General features: G+C 38.9%; 1 protein-coding gene across 2 annotated transcripts in view; it reads left to right on the top strand.

Moving 5' to 3' along the window:
• The first annotated feature begins 539 nt into the window (after nucleotides 1–539).
• LOC149791222 (equilibrative nucleobase transporter 1-like) overlaps nucleotides 540–18,169 on the top strand; it is a 55,927-nt gene continuing 38,297 nt past the window's right edge. For both annotated transcript variants that reach the window (XR_016423324.1, XM_089969696.1), the window contains exons 1-2: nucleotides 540–818; nucleotides 10,484–11,103. Coding sequence is in view for 1 of the 2 variants with exons in the window: in XM_089969696.1 (XP_089825822.1) it covers nucleotides 10,652–11,103 (452 nt within the window). In the remaining variant the exon portion in view is untranslated. The remainder of the gene's footprint in view (nucleotides 819–10,483; nucleotides 11,104–18,169) is intronic.

The following is an 18,169-nucleotide window of genomic DNA, read 5'->3' as shown; positions in this document are numbered from 1 at the left end:
CTGCTCAGATCTATATTTATTCCACCAATAAGTTCACTCGATCCGGGCAATATGACCGAGGGCGATCATCTCCTAGATAACGAGAACCGAAATAAGCACACACCTTGAAAGAAGGTATAATCCGCTAATCAACCCACACCTCTTGCAAGTGAGGGGCGTACCGTTACAATTTACCTAAAATAATGTAAGTTTCTACGTATTATGTGTAATATGTCAATTCAAATTCATGTCTTTTCATAAGGTGACACAATTATAAGTGTAAGAAGAGAGTGGGGTTTTAAGTTAAGTACATACAGATTTCCTTAATATATGTCAATGCATCAACCGTTATACTATAAGGAATATATAGATAAGTCTTGTCCACCGGCAAACAACAAAAACCCTTATCTGCCATCACTGGCAGATCTCCCTGTGCGCTTTACAATTTTTGAACTTTATTCATAAACGTGCAGATACGGCTAGCAGAATATTTACAAGCATCCAAAGGACCAGGATGAGGCAAACAAAGGGGGTTTACAGCTCATATTTTTGTGGTCAAGATTTGAGTTACAAATTAAACATCTAATTTGGGTTTGAGCTGTGTCCATCACAATAAAACCCCGTAAAAATGTCGTTCGCCTTGTTAATACTACTGTAATCGTATCGTACCGTGCAACGACGGTATTAATGTGTGTTGACCTATATAACAAAACTTTGCCGTAGAAGGACACCGGTTTGTGCCGGCTGTCTTATTGATCGTGTACTATTTATACAACAGATGCGGAACATTCTCTGCGTGGAATTAACCCTTGGACGCAGTACTAATATCGGACTAGAAGGTACGTTATTTGTGCTTTCACCACTGTATGCAAACCCTAATTGGTAACAGCTTTCTAAATGGTTGTATCTGAAATCCGCTGAGGGTTTTTTTTTTTTTTTTGTCTTTCCTGACCCGTTATGTGTTGCTACTACCGTATTTCCTTAATATATATTTATCTTATTGTTTTACTCATAAATGTCGATGTCACTCATTGATAGCGCTACTTTATATGTATTAAGTAAGTTAGGAATACATATGAGTTGTATCGTGTAAACTTGCATTACAACAATGTGACAGCTTGTTGTTGTTGTTGATTTTTACATTGGTTAAATGTACCTGCCAGTACTATGTACACTTTACTTCAGTTACACCTGAGAAAAACAATACTATACACAGTAGTCGCGAAGGCGAGTCCACGTTATAATATGTATGCTTATCTGTATTTACATGTAATGTATTTCGGCCATATGACTTCAGACGAGTACTGCAGAAAGGTGTAGTTCATTTTATCCGATAGGTGTACCTAGATTTTAATATTCTGGTTATAAATAGCTAAAACAAATTTAATTCATTTTGAAACAACCCCTTTAAAAATGATCCGGTGTCCTCCAGGCCGTAGTCGTCCTTATGCAAATACATTGGTCCTTACTGTTACGGACGAGTGACCTCAACTTTAGAAGCACATGTTACGGGTTTAACTAAATGTGAATCTTTTGGTTAAGGTTTTCAAAACTAAAAGCAAAGACAACATATTTTTTTTCTAGCGGCAACTGTTTAAATATTTTTCTTATATGTATTTTTCTAATGTAAACTACGTACTCCTATCAGTTAGAAGTAATTAAGATGTATAGTTAGCTATGGCCCAACTACATAGTGTAAACCTTAATCCGGTCACGCTTTTGTAAACAAGCTATTTGTTTCCTTTTATGGCAAACGTCCAAGCCGCACTTGAAAGTTAATGCCTTTAGTGTAGAACCTACAGGCACTGCTGATTCACGGTTCTCGTGCAAAGTGTGATGTGTGTGTGATTTGGATTTTTAACGTAGCTTTAACAATTTTTCAGTCATATCGCTACGATGTCTGCAATGTGGCAGTTTATAGTGATGTCTAGCACTGGGGCATCATGCCGCAGACATGTAGCATGATGTCCCACCCAGTCACATTATCCTGACACCGGGCCGACCAGTCCTAACACTAACCTCTTAATGCTGAGCGCCAATCGAGGCAGCTGTTAGTACCGATTTTGTAAGTCTTTGGTATGACTCGGCCGGGGATTCTCGTGCAAAATAAGGTAAAGAATTAAAACACGATATAACGAAGAATTTACTATTGTTACATTACAAAATTCACTTTAAACCAATGAATACAAAGAGACGGGTACATTATTCAAAGCAACATCAAGGTGTTATATAAAAGGCACTGTCGACCTGCAAATAAGTGTAATAAGAGAAGTAGGGTTACAATGGGACTTTTAAATCATAATGGGACAACTCGTTCCATTACTACTTTTACCCAGATCGTCACAAGTTAGTACATGCTATATGGTACGATAAACAATAAAACACAATCACTCCAACAACAAACCTAACCAGCCACATAAACATGTTACAACACACTGTCACTTGCGAATCAGTGCATTACGGTTGGTTACTGTGTTTATGTTGGTCTGTTATGGCTGGCCAAAGGTGAAATACAGTTTCGTAAACAAAATCAATTGCACACTGGTGTATTTCAATATGAGTCGCACACAATGTTTATTATGATTATTTTTTTACGAAACATATCATCCATAGATTACAAGTGAGGCTAAGACAGTGATAGACGGGGCGTCGCAGACAATATTTATTGTAAATTAGTCTGGTCACTGGCACCTTGATTTAGTATCTGTGCCCGGAAGCTCATGTAGTTTTCCATTTCGGCCAAAGGTTCCGAACTCCGCCATGTTAATTATTTTATCCTCAGTAGCCATCGAGCACAACTTAGTAATGGTGCTGAGACCACCTTGTGCTGCTACGAGAAGTTCAGAAAAGACGTGTATTCGGTTATGTAAATATAATGAAATTGTTTAACCTCTACAAGACACACCGGTTGCTTGTTCAGACAACAATTCCTGTTGATGTAATTCATCACAATTTCAGCAACATCCAGACCTACAGTGATCGCGACGGCGCGTCCACAAAAGAACCGAAAATCATACATACACGTTGGTATTTAATGAGCAGAGCGGTTCTCATGGTGATTTTGTCTGGTAGCTTTTATTTTGCTTCTATTATTTTCTCTCGTCGGTAAAATTAAAGGGCTATCGCAGGTCTTCTATTATTGCAATCGCGTAGTATAATTTCTCGATAGGTAGACGCTGTCCAGACTCACCCCGCCCAGGCACACCACGTACAGGTACGTCTAACCATTTATTCTTTTTTTTTTAACTGGAACTACTGTCATTCAGTTACTGGAAATGTCTGCCTTAGGAATATTTAAGTCTCCGGCGAGTTAGGGTCTGAGGGTTCAACACCACATTGATATAGTAACAAATCAATTACGCCATCCAATGGTGTCTGAATCGAGTGCTTTCGTCTTTGTCAAAACAGTTACCGGAACAAATATGTCCTTGGTGAATAGCACTCGAGACTTTCCTCTTCTTCGTTGAGTCAATATTGGTACAACATAATCGTTGGGGAATGCAACCGGGGTGGTTTTGTCGGTGCACTCTACTTCATTGTTGTAGAAACAGACCATGGATCATGGGTGGGTTTTTGTGATTGTTGGTGTAGTAAACGACTGTATTTAATTTTTTGTGATTTTTTTTTTCTTGTTAATACTACAACACGACGCTGGCCTAGAGTTGGTAGTGATAAATCAAGATGGTCCCAATTGTCCATTTCTAGCATACCTTCGCTTACATTATACAGGAGCGTATACGATGACCTGTTAACACCGCTCGGAAGTAGATATTCATCGAAAAGTGTAACGAAAATATTATCGGTTTTAACATCCGCAGTCAGCCGACCCAGCACGTCGGCCAGAATCCTTCACTTAACATGTAATAATGAATCTAATTTTAAGCACAAGCGCTAAAACTTGTTAATACCCTCCTAATAGATATCAAATCGTTTAAACTGATTAATGATGTTGAAACTGTAAATGTAAACAAAAATTGATGAATACCTGTTTTGGTGATGTATGGTACATGTGGTTGCTAATCACGATGTCGCTGGTCATTTATTAGCATTGTTGTTTTACTCCATCCACCGTTATTTTCGGTTAGAATAAAGAAGCATGGTCCAGACTCGCGCACTTTTATCATGTGGTATTCAGGTCTATCGAAAATTTTTCAATATAACTGAAATGAGTCGACCATTTACGAATTCTTAAATTCTTCCGATTGTGCTGATTTATACCAGGCTTATTGCGGCCGCGCCTTGCAACCTCACAACAATATCTTGAATCCCCAGGTTAGACGGTTTAGTTTTTCAGCAACAACCGGGTGATAAACTCGGGAAACTCCGTTTTGGTGGCAAACCTTCTTACATCCTTATCCGGGCCGCGTTGGGCTGAGTAAAGTCTGCAATTTTTTTAATAACAGGTATTTAGTATACTAATAGGCATTTAGTATACTAATAATTGTACCTTCTAAGTGACAGGGTGAAATCACCAAGTACTGTTGGTGTTGGTGAAGGCTCAAATGCAGGCAAAGCTTCAGTCACAAGATGTTCGCAAATTGGCCCATGCATGTAAGTTTGTAAAGGCTGAGTCGAATAAAACAGAGGGTTTTTTTCCGGCTTAGGTTAAATAGTCATCAGCGTCAAGTGGTGGCTAAAGCCCGTACGAGTCAAAATACAACAGATGATTGGTTGTCACCACGTATGCAACCTAATGGTCATGTTGTCAAATCAAGATTGATGATACTGGTTTCCCACGCGCGGTGAATCATCTATGCCAGTTCATTCCGAATAAAGATACAACGGGAATGGTTGACCCTACTATTTTGAGTAAATCACACTTGGTTAAATGACGCGTAGCCTTTTGAGAGTTGTGGTAGTCGAACACCTCAATCTGGGGTGATTCAGCTTGTCGTTCTTGGTAATCGAGGACATTTTCCTCTTCTTTTTTTTTCGTTAACGTAAAGTTAAGCGGTCTTTTTCAAAGACATCCATTGTGCTATACGAAAGAGCATTTTGAAACCGCACGAGCCCCAGCAGATACAACGCTGGATATTGCTAAGAGGAATGGTAATACTGCACCGTTGTTTTTGAGTCAACACAGAGTTAGAAAATTTTAATGTCACCGAAGTGTTATTTTATTCGGCTGCATTTAGTTGACTAAGTTGTGTTTGGGTTAAATATTAGGAGTCATTTCCAGTTAACTGTATATGAGAAAGTCTCAGTTCGACCATCAGTCATTTCTTATTTCGCTTCTTTCTTTCGTAAGCTGCTGTGGCCTAAGACCAACTTTAAAATTGTCGTTGTACATTTTTGGTAATCATGCAATTTAATTACAGCACCTCTTTTCCACTGGTGCGTCAGTGAGATTCATTCGACCAGCTGAGCCCTCCAACAATAGCAGCTTATCAGAGAGAATCACAGCAGTGCATATGTAACCACCAGGAACCGATGCAACGGGCGCCGAATTGTCCGCGATGACATCAGGTGCATGTGCATGAAAGTGCAGATCAACCATAAACTATACAGGTCGAGGTGTTCCAGCGAAAGTAATAAACTGGGAACAACACAGCAAAATTATGCTGGGAAATCTGTAGACCGCTGTCAATGTTTTCATCCCGGCCCATGAATGATTGCAGGTTTTGGTATGCACGTGCGACATAATTATTGATACAGTTCTTAAGCGGTTCTTGATACCAGTTTAATCGTAAGGAAATTTTCTGACGCCCATAGCCGGTCAGATGTCATTTCAGTTACATAATATCCACCACGCAACCGATCTACAGTTTGAAATGCTACAAAAAACATGTCTTGATGCGTTCATTTTTTGATGTGATGGTATTTAGCATGGTGATTGCTGAAAGTTTCCTTCATACGTCCTAAATGGAAACGGTAATGTGTCTCCAGCACTGATAAACGACAACAAATATGTTTCGGCAGGCACTGAAAGAAGTATTACTGGCATCCATAATGCTAATTGTAACAACACAACTCTGCCAGCAGCAATACAATCAGCACGCCAAATTGGGTCATGTTCGTTGGGTTTTCGGAAAGCCTTGATTGTGTGTTTGTGCCCATCCCACTCCTTGTATACCCATGCCAATACTCTTTGATATAAATCGGGCACGTATCTGATGGTAGTTCAAGCTCCAGTGTATATTATTTTAATTGTTTTGGGCCAGGTGAATTAACTGCAAACCATATAAGGTTTTCAAGATTTGATGTTGTGCTGGTTGTTTTAATTGTTGAAGGTTTGATTTTAACTTTGATGCGTACTCGGATGGTTATTCTTGTGGAACAAAAGCAAGTGACACCCCAACTTCCTCTTCCGGTTTCTATTTATTTCTCTCGTATTTTCGTTAATTGGTCTGGTGCATACCTGACCAGGTCGCTGTTGTGTTCCCATCATCTTGACATTGGTGCCTGCAGTATTCTCACCTTATTCCAGTTTCCACAGTCTTGACTACGATTTTCTTTTGTTGGTTTAATCAGTAGTGCAAACGTTTGTTCCATTCCTGCTGTGTGGTCTCCCCGTGCACTTTGTATATACTGTAACAAATCTTTGACATGTTTGTGTTTACACTTTCACCCGCGTAAAAGTTCAGTTGATCTATGGCGGTTTTGTTACATCTAAATATCAGTTAATTTATAACGGTTGTATAAAATAACTTTTGTGCAACGCACTCATGTTTTAATATTCTATACGATGCAACATAAAAATAGGTATTGCAAGTCCAGTTAGAACTTTTAACAAATAGTAACAGAGCCGCAATCGAGCGAACTTGTATTCGGTTTGGAACATATAAGTTCACTTATGTAGGACCTTCTTGTCGTAGACATGCAGAGCCTAAACAACCGCAACTGCATTAACAAAGCTACCAGGAACACCATGGAGTAAATACCGCGGTTGAAAGAAAATCCCTGGATACCATTACTGCAGGCCTGGTTCGCGGCTATATATACTTGATTCTCGGAACCAAACAAAGCCTGGGGAGGCACATGTAAATCATGGTGATGCCAGGTGTTACCGACATGTTGATGCCAGGTGTTACCGACATGAGCATGCTTCTAACATCAACATGATATCTGGGCGCGTCAAAGTACTGATATGGATCTAATCCATGACTGTAATTTGCTTTGTTTCACACTCGAGGAACGAACAAACAGTCGCATCATCAAATGAGATGTGCAGGTTAAGGCTGTTTTAGGAGGTGGTGGATAAAGTTCGTTCATTGGAGGTAACATATATTGATAAGCAGACATGCTTTCTGAACGGATTTTGTCCACAATATACTACAGTCCTGATGGTTATTGGAGCGGTTAAACTGGAGTTCAGAATTTCATAGTTGACTAATCAAGCATTGTGGTAAATTTATCCATCCACACCAAGGAAGATTTTGTCGCTGCTGGTTTGAGTGAAGAACATCTAGGTTCATCATGTTGCTCTTTTGTTTCTTTCACACGATCGCTGCCGGGTACGAATACAAAGTATACATTAACTATCGTAGATGTTGCCATAGGATACAAGGGAACTGAGTCATTGACGTCTAAAGATTAAACAAGTTTCGCTTAAGCGCTTAAACATATTTATGCATGTTCGTCATTTGCATGGCCACGGTTGTTGCAAGTCGATTCAGGTAAAGAATTTATCGGAACTGTTGTTGTGTTGTCAAGAAAACATAAGGTGCGGGTTCGTATTGAACACGTGACCAAGCTCGGTGGGATCTTTGGGATCTTGCGGAACGGTTTTTCGGAAATCAGTACGCACAGTGCTTGGTAATGAGGTCTCGTATCCAGATTTAGAGATATATCACAAACAAAGTACACAATTTACATCAATCATACAAATATTAGATAATGAGACCCCACGCAGAATCGGATAAAAACCTGTTTAGTCGATTCCGGAAAAGGCGGTCACCGTTACGTATAAATTGATTTTGCATCCACTGCGCTTAGATCGACTTGGAAACAATTTCATTTGGTATCCGTTTGCACCAGGGAAGCCGCAAGTCTGGCAGTGTCGTGCTATGGTCCACTGGTATATTTGTGGTTTCAGACAGGGTTGATGTTCTAGGACATACTATATGTTACCGTTTAACACCCGCTAACAAACAAGCAGCAAAGCCGCCAAACAGGGAGAGGATATGCAAGTCATTTCAGCTGATACAGAACTAGCACCAAGGTCTATTTTAAAGTACTAGTATATCAATGCGGTAGCCAACGTTCTTGAACGTTAGTCATAAGTTTGATTGACAATCGCGTGATGTCTGTACCCATACGTGGTGATTCCGTCCGGAAATATTCATCACTTGGTGTCACGCGGAGACAAACTCACCTTGCTGCAACGATACATGCTTATACCATGTTACCTTAATCGGATCTGATTTGCTTTTTGTACGAATTCGCGTCTCATGTATGCAGATATTCCACATAGTGTCGTTTGTATTTCAGATATTTTGTAGCAACACTTTGGGGAACTGTTTGATGTACTTATGCATCCGCGAGTCAGGCAAGTTAAGCACTGAGACACCGAAGTTCCTTGCAAGTAGAGGTACCAGCTAGTCATTACAGATGGTAGCCACATATTTTAGCCCCCTCCCCCTCCCCCTCCGCAAGACCACAACCTGGCAAATTTGTCGAGCCGAAATAACGTGTTAATGTTTTCCACGTGAGTTACGCGTTATTTAAAAGAGACTGCATGAATAAGTTGTGTGCGCGTGTGTAAATAAGAAAAGCGCTGATATGACTAGAGCGATATGTAATTATGAGAGAACAGTGTTAGTTAAGGTCTATGCTAGTGAGAAACTTCCACTGTACATGGACATCACCTCACATCCAGCAGTTTGCTTGGCTTCGATACGCCCAATCTGGTTAGGTCCGTTGCCGCAGGATTTGATAGCTATTTAAGCATGGAGTGTTGAGTGGTCTTCAACAGATCTTGTAAGCCAATCCCTCGTAGCTGAGCCATCTGTCTGCCATCCGGCCTTCAACCTTCCACGATATGTATGGACCACACTGATACGCTTTCAGACAGGACATGGGTGTTGTGCAGTCAACCTTGTCCGATGGGGCCAGGCCGGTAACTCTTCCTGTTGCTGTGGAGCTCTTCAGACCATGTCACACACTGTGAACAACTGTTCATTGACAAAGTTCTCCGGTGGACTGCAGGCGCTGCATGTTGCTGATGATGACGCGGTTAAATGGCTGAGCACGCATAGCACACGTTAATAATAATGAGAGAACATAGGTGTCTGTGTACGTGTTAGTGCAAACAATTAACAAAGCAACTTCCTTTTTATATTTAATTCAAACTTAGCTTAATAACTTATGTTCCTTCCAAATACTGTTATGTTGGTTTCCGCCTGCAAAGTATGAAAAGAAAGGAATTTAAAATACATATCCAATCTTGAAGTGAGTATAGGAGCTTTCTAGTGCAAAATTGAAATTTGGGACCAATGTTTGTTTTGTTGTGAACGGATTCGCTTTATCTGAGTGTTCTGAAACACTAGTTAAATTTAAATTGTAACGATTTTTTGGGAATGCGCAAAGCTCACTTCAAGTCAAACATGTCTGTGTGGGGGGCAGGAGAGAGAGAGATTTGGATTTTAACATAGCTTTAACAATTTCCACTCAATCGCTAAGATGTCTGCAGTGTGGCAATTTATAGTGGTGATGTCTAGCACTGGGGCATCATGCCGCAGACATGTAGCGTCACGTCCCACCCGGTGAGATTATCCTGACGCTAAGCCGACCAATGCTAACACTAACCTCTTAATGCTGTGCGCCAAGCGAGGCAGCTGCTAGTACCTGTTTTATCAGTCTTTGATATGATTCGGTAAGTGTTAGAACCCGCGACCTCCCGTACCCGCGGCGGCAACCGCAGTGGTCTTACTTCGAGTACTACTGCATAAACCAGAACAAAAGATAACATGATAACACTTCCCTTACAATTACCACCCAAAAAAATCAGTTAGGAAAAAATTGAAATTTGTGGCGTAACTTTAACAGTTTTAGTCATATCGCTACGAAGTCTGCAGTGTGATAGTTTATAGTGTTGTCCCCCCACTGGGGCATCATACCGCATGTAGCATGATGCCCCACCCAGTCACATTATCCTGACACTAGACCAACCAATACTAATATTAACCTCTTGATGCTGAGCGCCAAACGAGGCAACTACTAATATAATTTTTAAAGTCTTTGGTATCACTCGGCCGGGATTCGAACCCACGATATACCGCATTCGTGGCGACTTTCTAACCACTTAATCCACCGGAGCAGTCAGTGAAGTTTTGCATGTAGGTAAGGCATTATGGTTTGGTTTCTGTATGTGGTGCATTAGAACATTTCAAGATTTTCTTGTTTCATCCAAAATCAAAGTATCCGTCAAAAGTACTTTTGATGCATTCCAGTTGCCCGATAAGATGACGGACATGAGATCCAAGGGAGAAAACCGTTTAGTTTTTGGGAGTTATTATAGCGGAAATAAGCATAATAAAATTGACCTTTTACCTTTTCATTTCAGTCCTGGAAACTGAATTACGGAAGCTGCTGCAACCAGTACCGGGTTGAGCGATACAAAATTTACCAAGAGCTTTATACGAATAATTAGCAGTATTCTACAAAGATACAACATTTTGGGAAACAGCAATTTACCAATTTTACCTTGAACTTGAGAAAGGGACAAGCAACAATGGAGCTGTATAAGAAATTTCCCAAATTATGTATTATTTGGTCGTTTGTAGAAATCGTCTGCTTCGGTGGTATTATCTTTGGATGGGGATCACTAGTATTTGTGTTGAAGGAGGAAGGTTTTTATCATTCGGAATGTCAACCCATGGCCTCCTCAAATAATATACAAGGGGAATCGTTGATTCCAAACACGAGTGTAAACAATATCAGCTACAATCATATTGAAAGGTCTAACGGTGTTCTGAGAATTACGTTCGCAAATTCAAATGCAAATGTATCGGATGGGACAGGGGAAGACATTGCAAAAGCAGAATTTCCGTCGGATTGCGTTGAACAGGAGTCCAAGTTAAATCTGTGGTTTTCCATAGCTGTCGGATTCATGTATCTTGGCTTTGCTGCAGCGGGGTATATAATTCGGATCCTAGGGACACGAAATACTCGCCTTCTTTTCATGTAAGTATTTGAAATGCTATAAAGATATAGTCTTACTATTACACACAAACTGTCGTTTAATGCTGCATAGACTACGGAAATCGGTATTTAGCTGCAATAAGCGTTTTTACTTGCAGTTGTGTTCATCATTCTTTGCTGTTCACGATAGTCTTACCACATTAAGCCACCACATGAGCTCGTATCGTTGCTTACAACTGACCTGTCATACATGTACTATTATATAGTACATGTATGACAGATCAGTTTTAAGCAACGATACGAGCTCATGTAAACCACAAGGTTTCCATGCATGGTCAGCGTCCTTGTTAGTGACGACTATTAACAGTACATTCACGTGGTATGGGCATTATTCTGCTTCATATAGGCTTGTATTACACAGCTGATGCAGACTTAGATAACTTGATGTACTCTTGTATTACACAACTGATGCAGACTTAGATAACTTGATATACTCTTGTATTACACAGCTGATGCAGACTTAGATAACTTGATGTACTCTTGTATTACACAACTGATGCAGACTTAGATAACTTGATGCACTCTTGTATTACACAGCTTATACAGACTTAGATAACTTGATGTACTCTTGTATTACACAGCTGATGCAGACTTAGATAACTTGATGTACTCTTGTATTACACAACTGATGCAGACTTAGATAACTTGATATACTCTGTTATTACACAGCTGATGCATACTTAGATAACTTGATGTACTTTTGTAATACACAGCTGATACAGACTTAGATAACTTGATGTACTTTTGTATTACACAGCTGATGCATACTTAGATAACTTGATGTACTTTTGTAATACACAGCTGATACAGACTTAGATAACTTGATGTACTTTTGTATTACACAGCTGATACAGACTTAGATAATTTGATATACCCGTACTTATCCCAAGTAAGAATCTTTCCGCATGGATCTTGAAATTTTATAAGCAATAAAATCGTACGTTACTCTGACAGTGAATCGAATTCCTGCACATAGAAACAAAAGGCGACACCGATAGTCTGTCTCCTTCAAAATCGTTTGGTATGGGAAGACCACGAGATTGCCTTTCTTCTTCAAATCGCACTGTTATGGAAAACAATACCCAATTTTTTTAAATATCACATTTTGTTATTTGCTTACTTCTCTGCGATTATTAAAATTATTGCTCATAAATACGTAAGTAATGAGAATTTCATTTTAATACGCGTGTGCAAAATACCAGGAAAATTACTAATTTCTATATGTGTTTCTATTTTGGTCTTATATTAACGACTACATTTCCTACCGTCCAGCTAACTATGCTGACTATACAGGTATGGAATAAAAGGTGTTCTTACCGTATTTTTTTTATAGGTGTTAATACCAACTGAATTCATTTTAGCTTAACTCATGAATAACGAAAGAGCAAATTAAGAAACTTTCAGTCATTATTCGTTCGAAAAATGACCGATTCCTTTATTTGTACGTTTCTATATTATGTCCATTATGATGTAAGTGTGAGGGCCTAGCTTTTGTTTAATAATGTAGTCATTAAACTCACTCTTTTTGGGTCTACATGCACAACTGATATCATGAAATTGTACGTGCCAGGACAGGTTAAACTCGGCACCATATCAAAGTTCGAGTCTTGATTTAATCTTGATATCGGTAACGTACATTAAATCAACGAGTTTGCCCGCTCCGTAATACCCTTCGTCTTGTTTTTTATACAGTAAAACAGAACTACATTGTTATATATACAAATGAATAATTAGCGAGTATACGTTGTAATGCATTACACATATATAAAACACAAAAACAGGTTAAGACGAAATTGTATTCATTTTCCACATCACTATTTACACTGCGTTCTCGTCTCATTCATGCCGTTCGTTTCTCAAGTCTGCCAGTCTTGATACTCAGTGGGTGTGATGAAACCAGTAATTCACTTGAAGCCTTTATATGGTTGACATGAGATGCACCCAGATTCATTTTCGGGGTGGGGAGGGCAAACATGTAGGGATCAGCTATCAAGTTTTACGAATGTAGACCAAAACATGTTTAGAGGAGACATCGTAACGGGGGAGCAAGTGTCCCCGCTCGCCTTGCCCCTATGTGCGGGCGCCCATGGATGGTATTAACAATTGTTCTATAATAAAAGCGTTTTCTAAGATATTATTTATATATACATACATGTATGAAGTTTTTACAAATAGTGTATATGTGAAGACCACATATCGCTACTCTGCCGTATTTATACTTTTGTCAGTAACTTATATTCCCACTTCTTTTATACCCCGAGGGGTACTAGAAAATACACAAATTACAATTTCCTTAAGTTTTCAAAACATTGATGTCATATTGTTCCTAAAGTTAGGAAATAACGACAGAGAGAGAGAGAGAGAGAGAGAGGAGAGAGGGAGGGAGAGAGATATTTCTTCCTTGATATATCATCTCAAACAGGACTTGTGTAAAAAAAAACAAAAAAAAAAAAAAACGTGTTTTCCCATTGCACTGGTTTTGATATTAAGGTTGGTACGTTTTGTTTGTCTGTTTTTCAGAGACATTATATATATATATATATATATATATATATATATATATATATATATATATATATATATATATATATATATACACTAAGATCTTCAAGTACAGGGCTAAACCAGCTCAATAAGATGCACAAATCAATTTCAGAATTTCTCTTTTGTTAATTTTTGTATATTATTATTATTATTATTATTATTATTATTATTACCCTGGGGGCAAAAGGTGCTAGAGTCGGCACGGAAAACCAGTGACGTTCGACCGATCGGAAACACGTTTTTTTTTCCTTATTTATTATGCAAAGTCATTGGTGCGAGTAAGCCGGTACGGTCAGGTTAGTCCTACATGTAAGACCTCGACGCTGATATTTATGTCTTGGGTAACACTAAAACAGAAATAACATGTGATACGTCTTAATTGTAGGACTACGGTCAGGTATGCCGTATCGTACTGACATTTGTTGCCTTTACTACTGTGTCGGAAATAAGGGGTCGAGGTCGATGTCGTACCTCTAACAGATAAAACTACTTGCATTCTGTCAAAAATATAGTTACATCTACTATCCTGATTAAGATGTGATAAGGATTTCAGTTTCGTTTGTTTTTATTGTTGTTGTTGTAGGGTTTAACGCCATTTTTCAGCACACGATAGGCTATACATGGCGGCCAGTATTAATGGTGGAGGAAGAACCCGGGAAAACCCCAGAAAGAACCACCGACCCACGAGAAGCTACTGGCAAGCTTTCTCACATACCCACATTAGCCGAATCCGAGACTCGAACCCACGCAGACAGAGGTGAGATGGCAGTGATCCGTAACGGAGAGCGCTTTAGACCACTCGGCCACTCGGGGCCCCCGTTTGTTTTTATGTCAAGGCCAAAACTAAAGAGCAGCGTCAGAAACGACACCTATCGAACCATCAGTTGATTTCAATGTAAGGTAGATAACCTTGTGAATCGGGGAATGAAACTCGATTATAGCCGTCTATAAATATCTCAAGCATACACTGACTGTACCGAGGGGGCTGTAATAACAGACGATTGTGTGATTGTCAACGATTGTATAAGTATATATTTTACCAGATATAGCTCCGTGTTAATTATCCAAGATAACTTGCATTATCCCAGATATGTACGCTGTCAAAGTTGGGAATTCTTGGATTTATTGTTTACAAAAATAGCATATTTAGAATCACTTATGCGTATTAAGCTGTAAAGTATAAAATCAAATTGTATGAAGTCGGAAAAAAATACAACAACTAAAAGTTAGGAAGGTAGTAAGCCATACAAGGTGCAAGACAGTCTATGGTGTTTTATTGACAGTCTATGGTGTTTTATTATTCCTCTCAAACACGTGTAGCATAGGAAATCTTAAGTGAGAGAGCAGCTAAAAAAAAATTGTGTGTGTGTGTAATTTGGATTTTTAACGTAGCTTTAACAATTTTTCAGTCATATTGCTACGATGTCTGCAGTGTGACAGTTTATATGTGATGTCTAGCACTGGGGCATCATGCCGCAGACATGTAGCATCATATCCCACCCATTCATATTATCATGACACCAGGCCGATAAGTCCTAACACTAACCTCTTAATGCTGAGCGCCAAGTGAGGCAGCTGTTAGTACCATGTTTGTAAGTCTTTGGTATGACTCGACCGGGGATCAAACCCACGATCTTCCGCATCCGAGGCGGACGCTTTAACCACTAGGCCATCGGAGCGGTAAACAAATAATCTTTTGTGGTTATATAGTTCCAGAATGACGTCATCAGCCGCCATATTTGTGGTCAGCTGGCAGATTTACCTTTAACTTGATATGTTGTTTGGAAGTTGAAATATTTTCATTGAATCTCAAGATACTTTTACGAAAATTACATACATAAACATAACGCAAATCATGCTTTCTGTTAGTATCTATATTTGTGATTTATAAGTTGACTTTGCTTCAGTGTGCCTTGTAAATCGTAAATTTTGGTGATCGCTTATAGGAAAAACTGCTAGGTTGCTCGTCGTCCAGGTAAAATGGGCAGAATATTGTATGTTAGTGACCTTATCGGGATTCTACTCAAAATATCCAATTTCTAGTGAGATCTTGAAACTAAATTTGTTTTCGTTGCGATAACTTCGTTGCTGAAGTTTCTTGATCGGTATTTTTGTTATGTCGAAATTCGAGTGGTAGCTTATGTGAAAAGTTAAATAACCTTGTCGTAATCGTGCAGACTGTGTAATTTTGGATTGAAGTGAGAAGACATTACTTTTCTTATCGGTAGTACCCGTAATGAAACAACGTGCCATTTCTGGCAAGCCAGCGGATTAATCGCGTTTACAAAGAATCGCTTTGTGCTCCAATGGTCCGGTAAGCTTTCACAATTTGTTAGCTCAATTGGTCATAGACCAGAGGTCGGTCTTGAATGGCATGTTTGTCCTTAGTCCGTCCGTTGCACAAGTGTATTATCCCTGCTGTTCCTTAATTAGTTGGATGATTGCCATGCCACTTTACACTAAATAATATGGTGCTTCTCAGTTATCCAACATGGCCGCCATAGCAACCATCTTGTACAGAGCTTGTTATCACTCTTCTGAATGGATGATCACATCAGCGTGATTTTGTTGTCAAATATTAGCACTTGGTCATGAAAATAAATTAACAGCAATGGCGAATACAAGCATGTGGGGAAGGGGGAGCATACAATAGGTAGTCAATGCCTTTATGTGATGTATCCACTTGCCCAGAGCCCAGAGGGCAAAGTGTCCAGAAATTCATGCATTTTATTAGGTTTAAGTTAATACTTTTAACCAACTAACTGTAAAAAAATATACTCCACCGTTGACGTTGTTTCACGCTGATGGGGGGGGGGGGGTATGGGGAGACCTTTTTTGATCCTCTCGCCGCACCCCAACACCCCGTAACCGCCTTGAATAGAATGTGAATGAATGCCAAATCTGGAACCTGGTACAAGCTATACAAACGTTATGTTCGAACAATTTTATTGTTAAAGCTAGTAAATATAGTAGTGCTTATTACGCTACAGAATACACAATGCACATAAACACGGCGTACATATTACGCTACAGAATACAAAAGGCACATAAACACGGTGTGCATATTACGCTACAGTTTACGAAATGCACATAACAAATGGTGTGCATATTAAGCTACAGTTTACGAAAGGCACATAAACATGGTGTGCATATTACGCTACAGTTTACGAAAAGCACATAAACATGGTGTGCATATTACGCTACAGTTTACAAAAGGCACATAAAAATGGTGTGCATATTACGCTACAGAATACAAAAGGCACATAAACACGGTGTGCATATTACGCTGCAGTTTATGAAAGACACATAAAAATGGGGTGCATATTACGTTACAGAATACAAAAGGCACATAAGCACTATTGGTTAAAAGTAATGAAACAACTCATTGTATTGAAAATGAATAAAATATAAAATTATTCCAAGTAATTATTTATATAATTTATGACCGTAAGCTTCGTGGCATTGATACATTTCATCATTTATTACAATCGTAAGGGGCCCAGTTGTATATTTAACAGGGTTTTTTATTCAAGAAAATTGGCACACATGTTCTCCGCGTGTAAATATGAGATAGATGATCCAAGGCTAAAGGTCACGGTCACTTTTCGTTCCAGGTTTGACCATGGATTTGTTTTTTTTTAGCTATAAGCACGGTGAACAACATTCTTCTTTTTATAACCGTATTGAATTCCAACAGGAACTGAATAATTTGAAGCAAGAGAGAATCTGAGGTATGTAGGTCAATATCTGAAGAATGAAAATCCTCTGTTTACACACTCCTTAATCTTGTAGAGTAAATAAAGAGAGTGAAATGGAAGTATACCGATTTTTTCAGGCATACTCGGTAAAATTATTATAAATTTTAACTGTCTCATCCCTTGAAAATATCGCACAATGACAATAGACAAAGTAGAAGTTGTTTTTGCTATTTGTAATTTGCATATTTCAAACGCTTATAGTGCAGCAATGACTATCCCATTTATGTTTTAAAGGAATATTGTAGTTACCAAATGTCAAAGTAAATAAATATATGCCAAATTTAATATCGCGGTATTTATCTACCAATCCGCACTACAACTATCCTTATCTGGTTTTATTGATCCTATGCACGTGTGTTGTTGATCCTGTTCTACACGTGTGTTGTTGATCCTATTCTACATATTTGTTGTTGATCCTATTCTACATGTATGTTGTTGATCCTATGCACGTATGTTGTCGATCCTATTCTACACGTGTGTTGTTGATCCTATTCTACATGTATGTTGTTGATCCTATTCTACATGTATGTTCTTAATCCTGATCTACGTGTTTTGAACCCAGTATACGAGTGTGATGTTGATCTCAATATACTTGTGTGCACTTGATTCTAGTCTTCATCGTGTTCGTGATCCTAATCTTCAGGTGTGTTCTTGGTTCTAATATTCATGTGTGTTATTGATCCTAATCTGCATGTGTTATTGATCCTAATATACGGGTATAGCAGCTCTACTTTTACCAAACCACT

This window comes from Sinohyriopsis cumingii, chromosome 9 (assembly GCF_028554795.1).
Source record: "Sinohyriopsis cumingii isolate HCF-2022 chromosome 9, ASM2855479v2, whole genome shotgun sequence".
Classification (NCBI taxonomy): Eukaryota; Metazoa; Mollusca; class Bivalvia; order Unionida; family Unionidae; genus Sinohyriopsis; species Sinohyriopsis cumingii.
The sequence above is the reverse complement of the archived record's forward strand: the minus strand, read 5'-3'. Positions and strand labels throughout refer to the sequence as shown.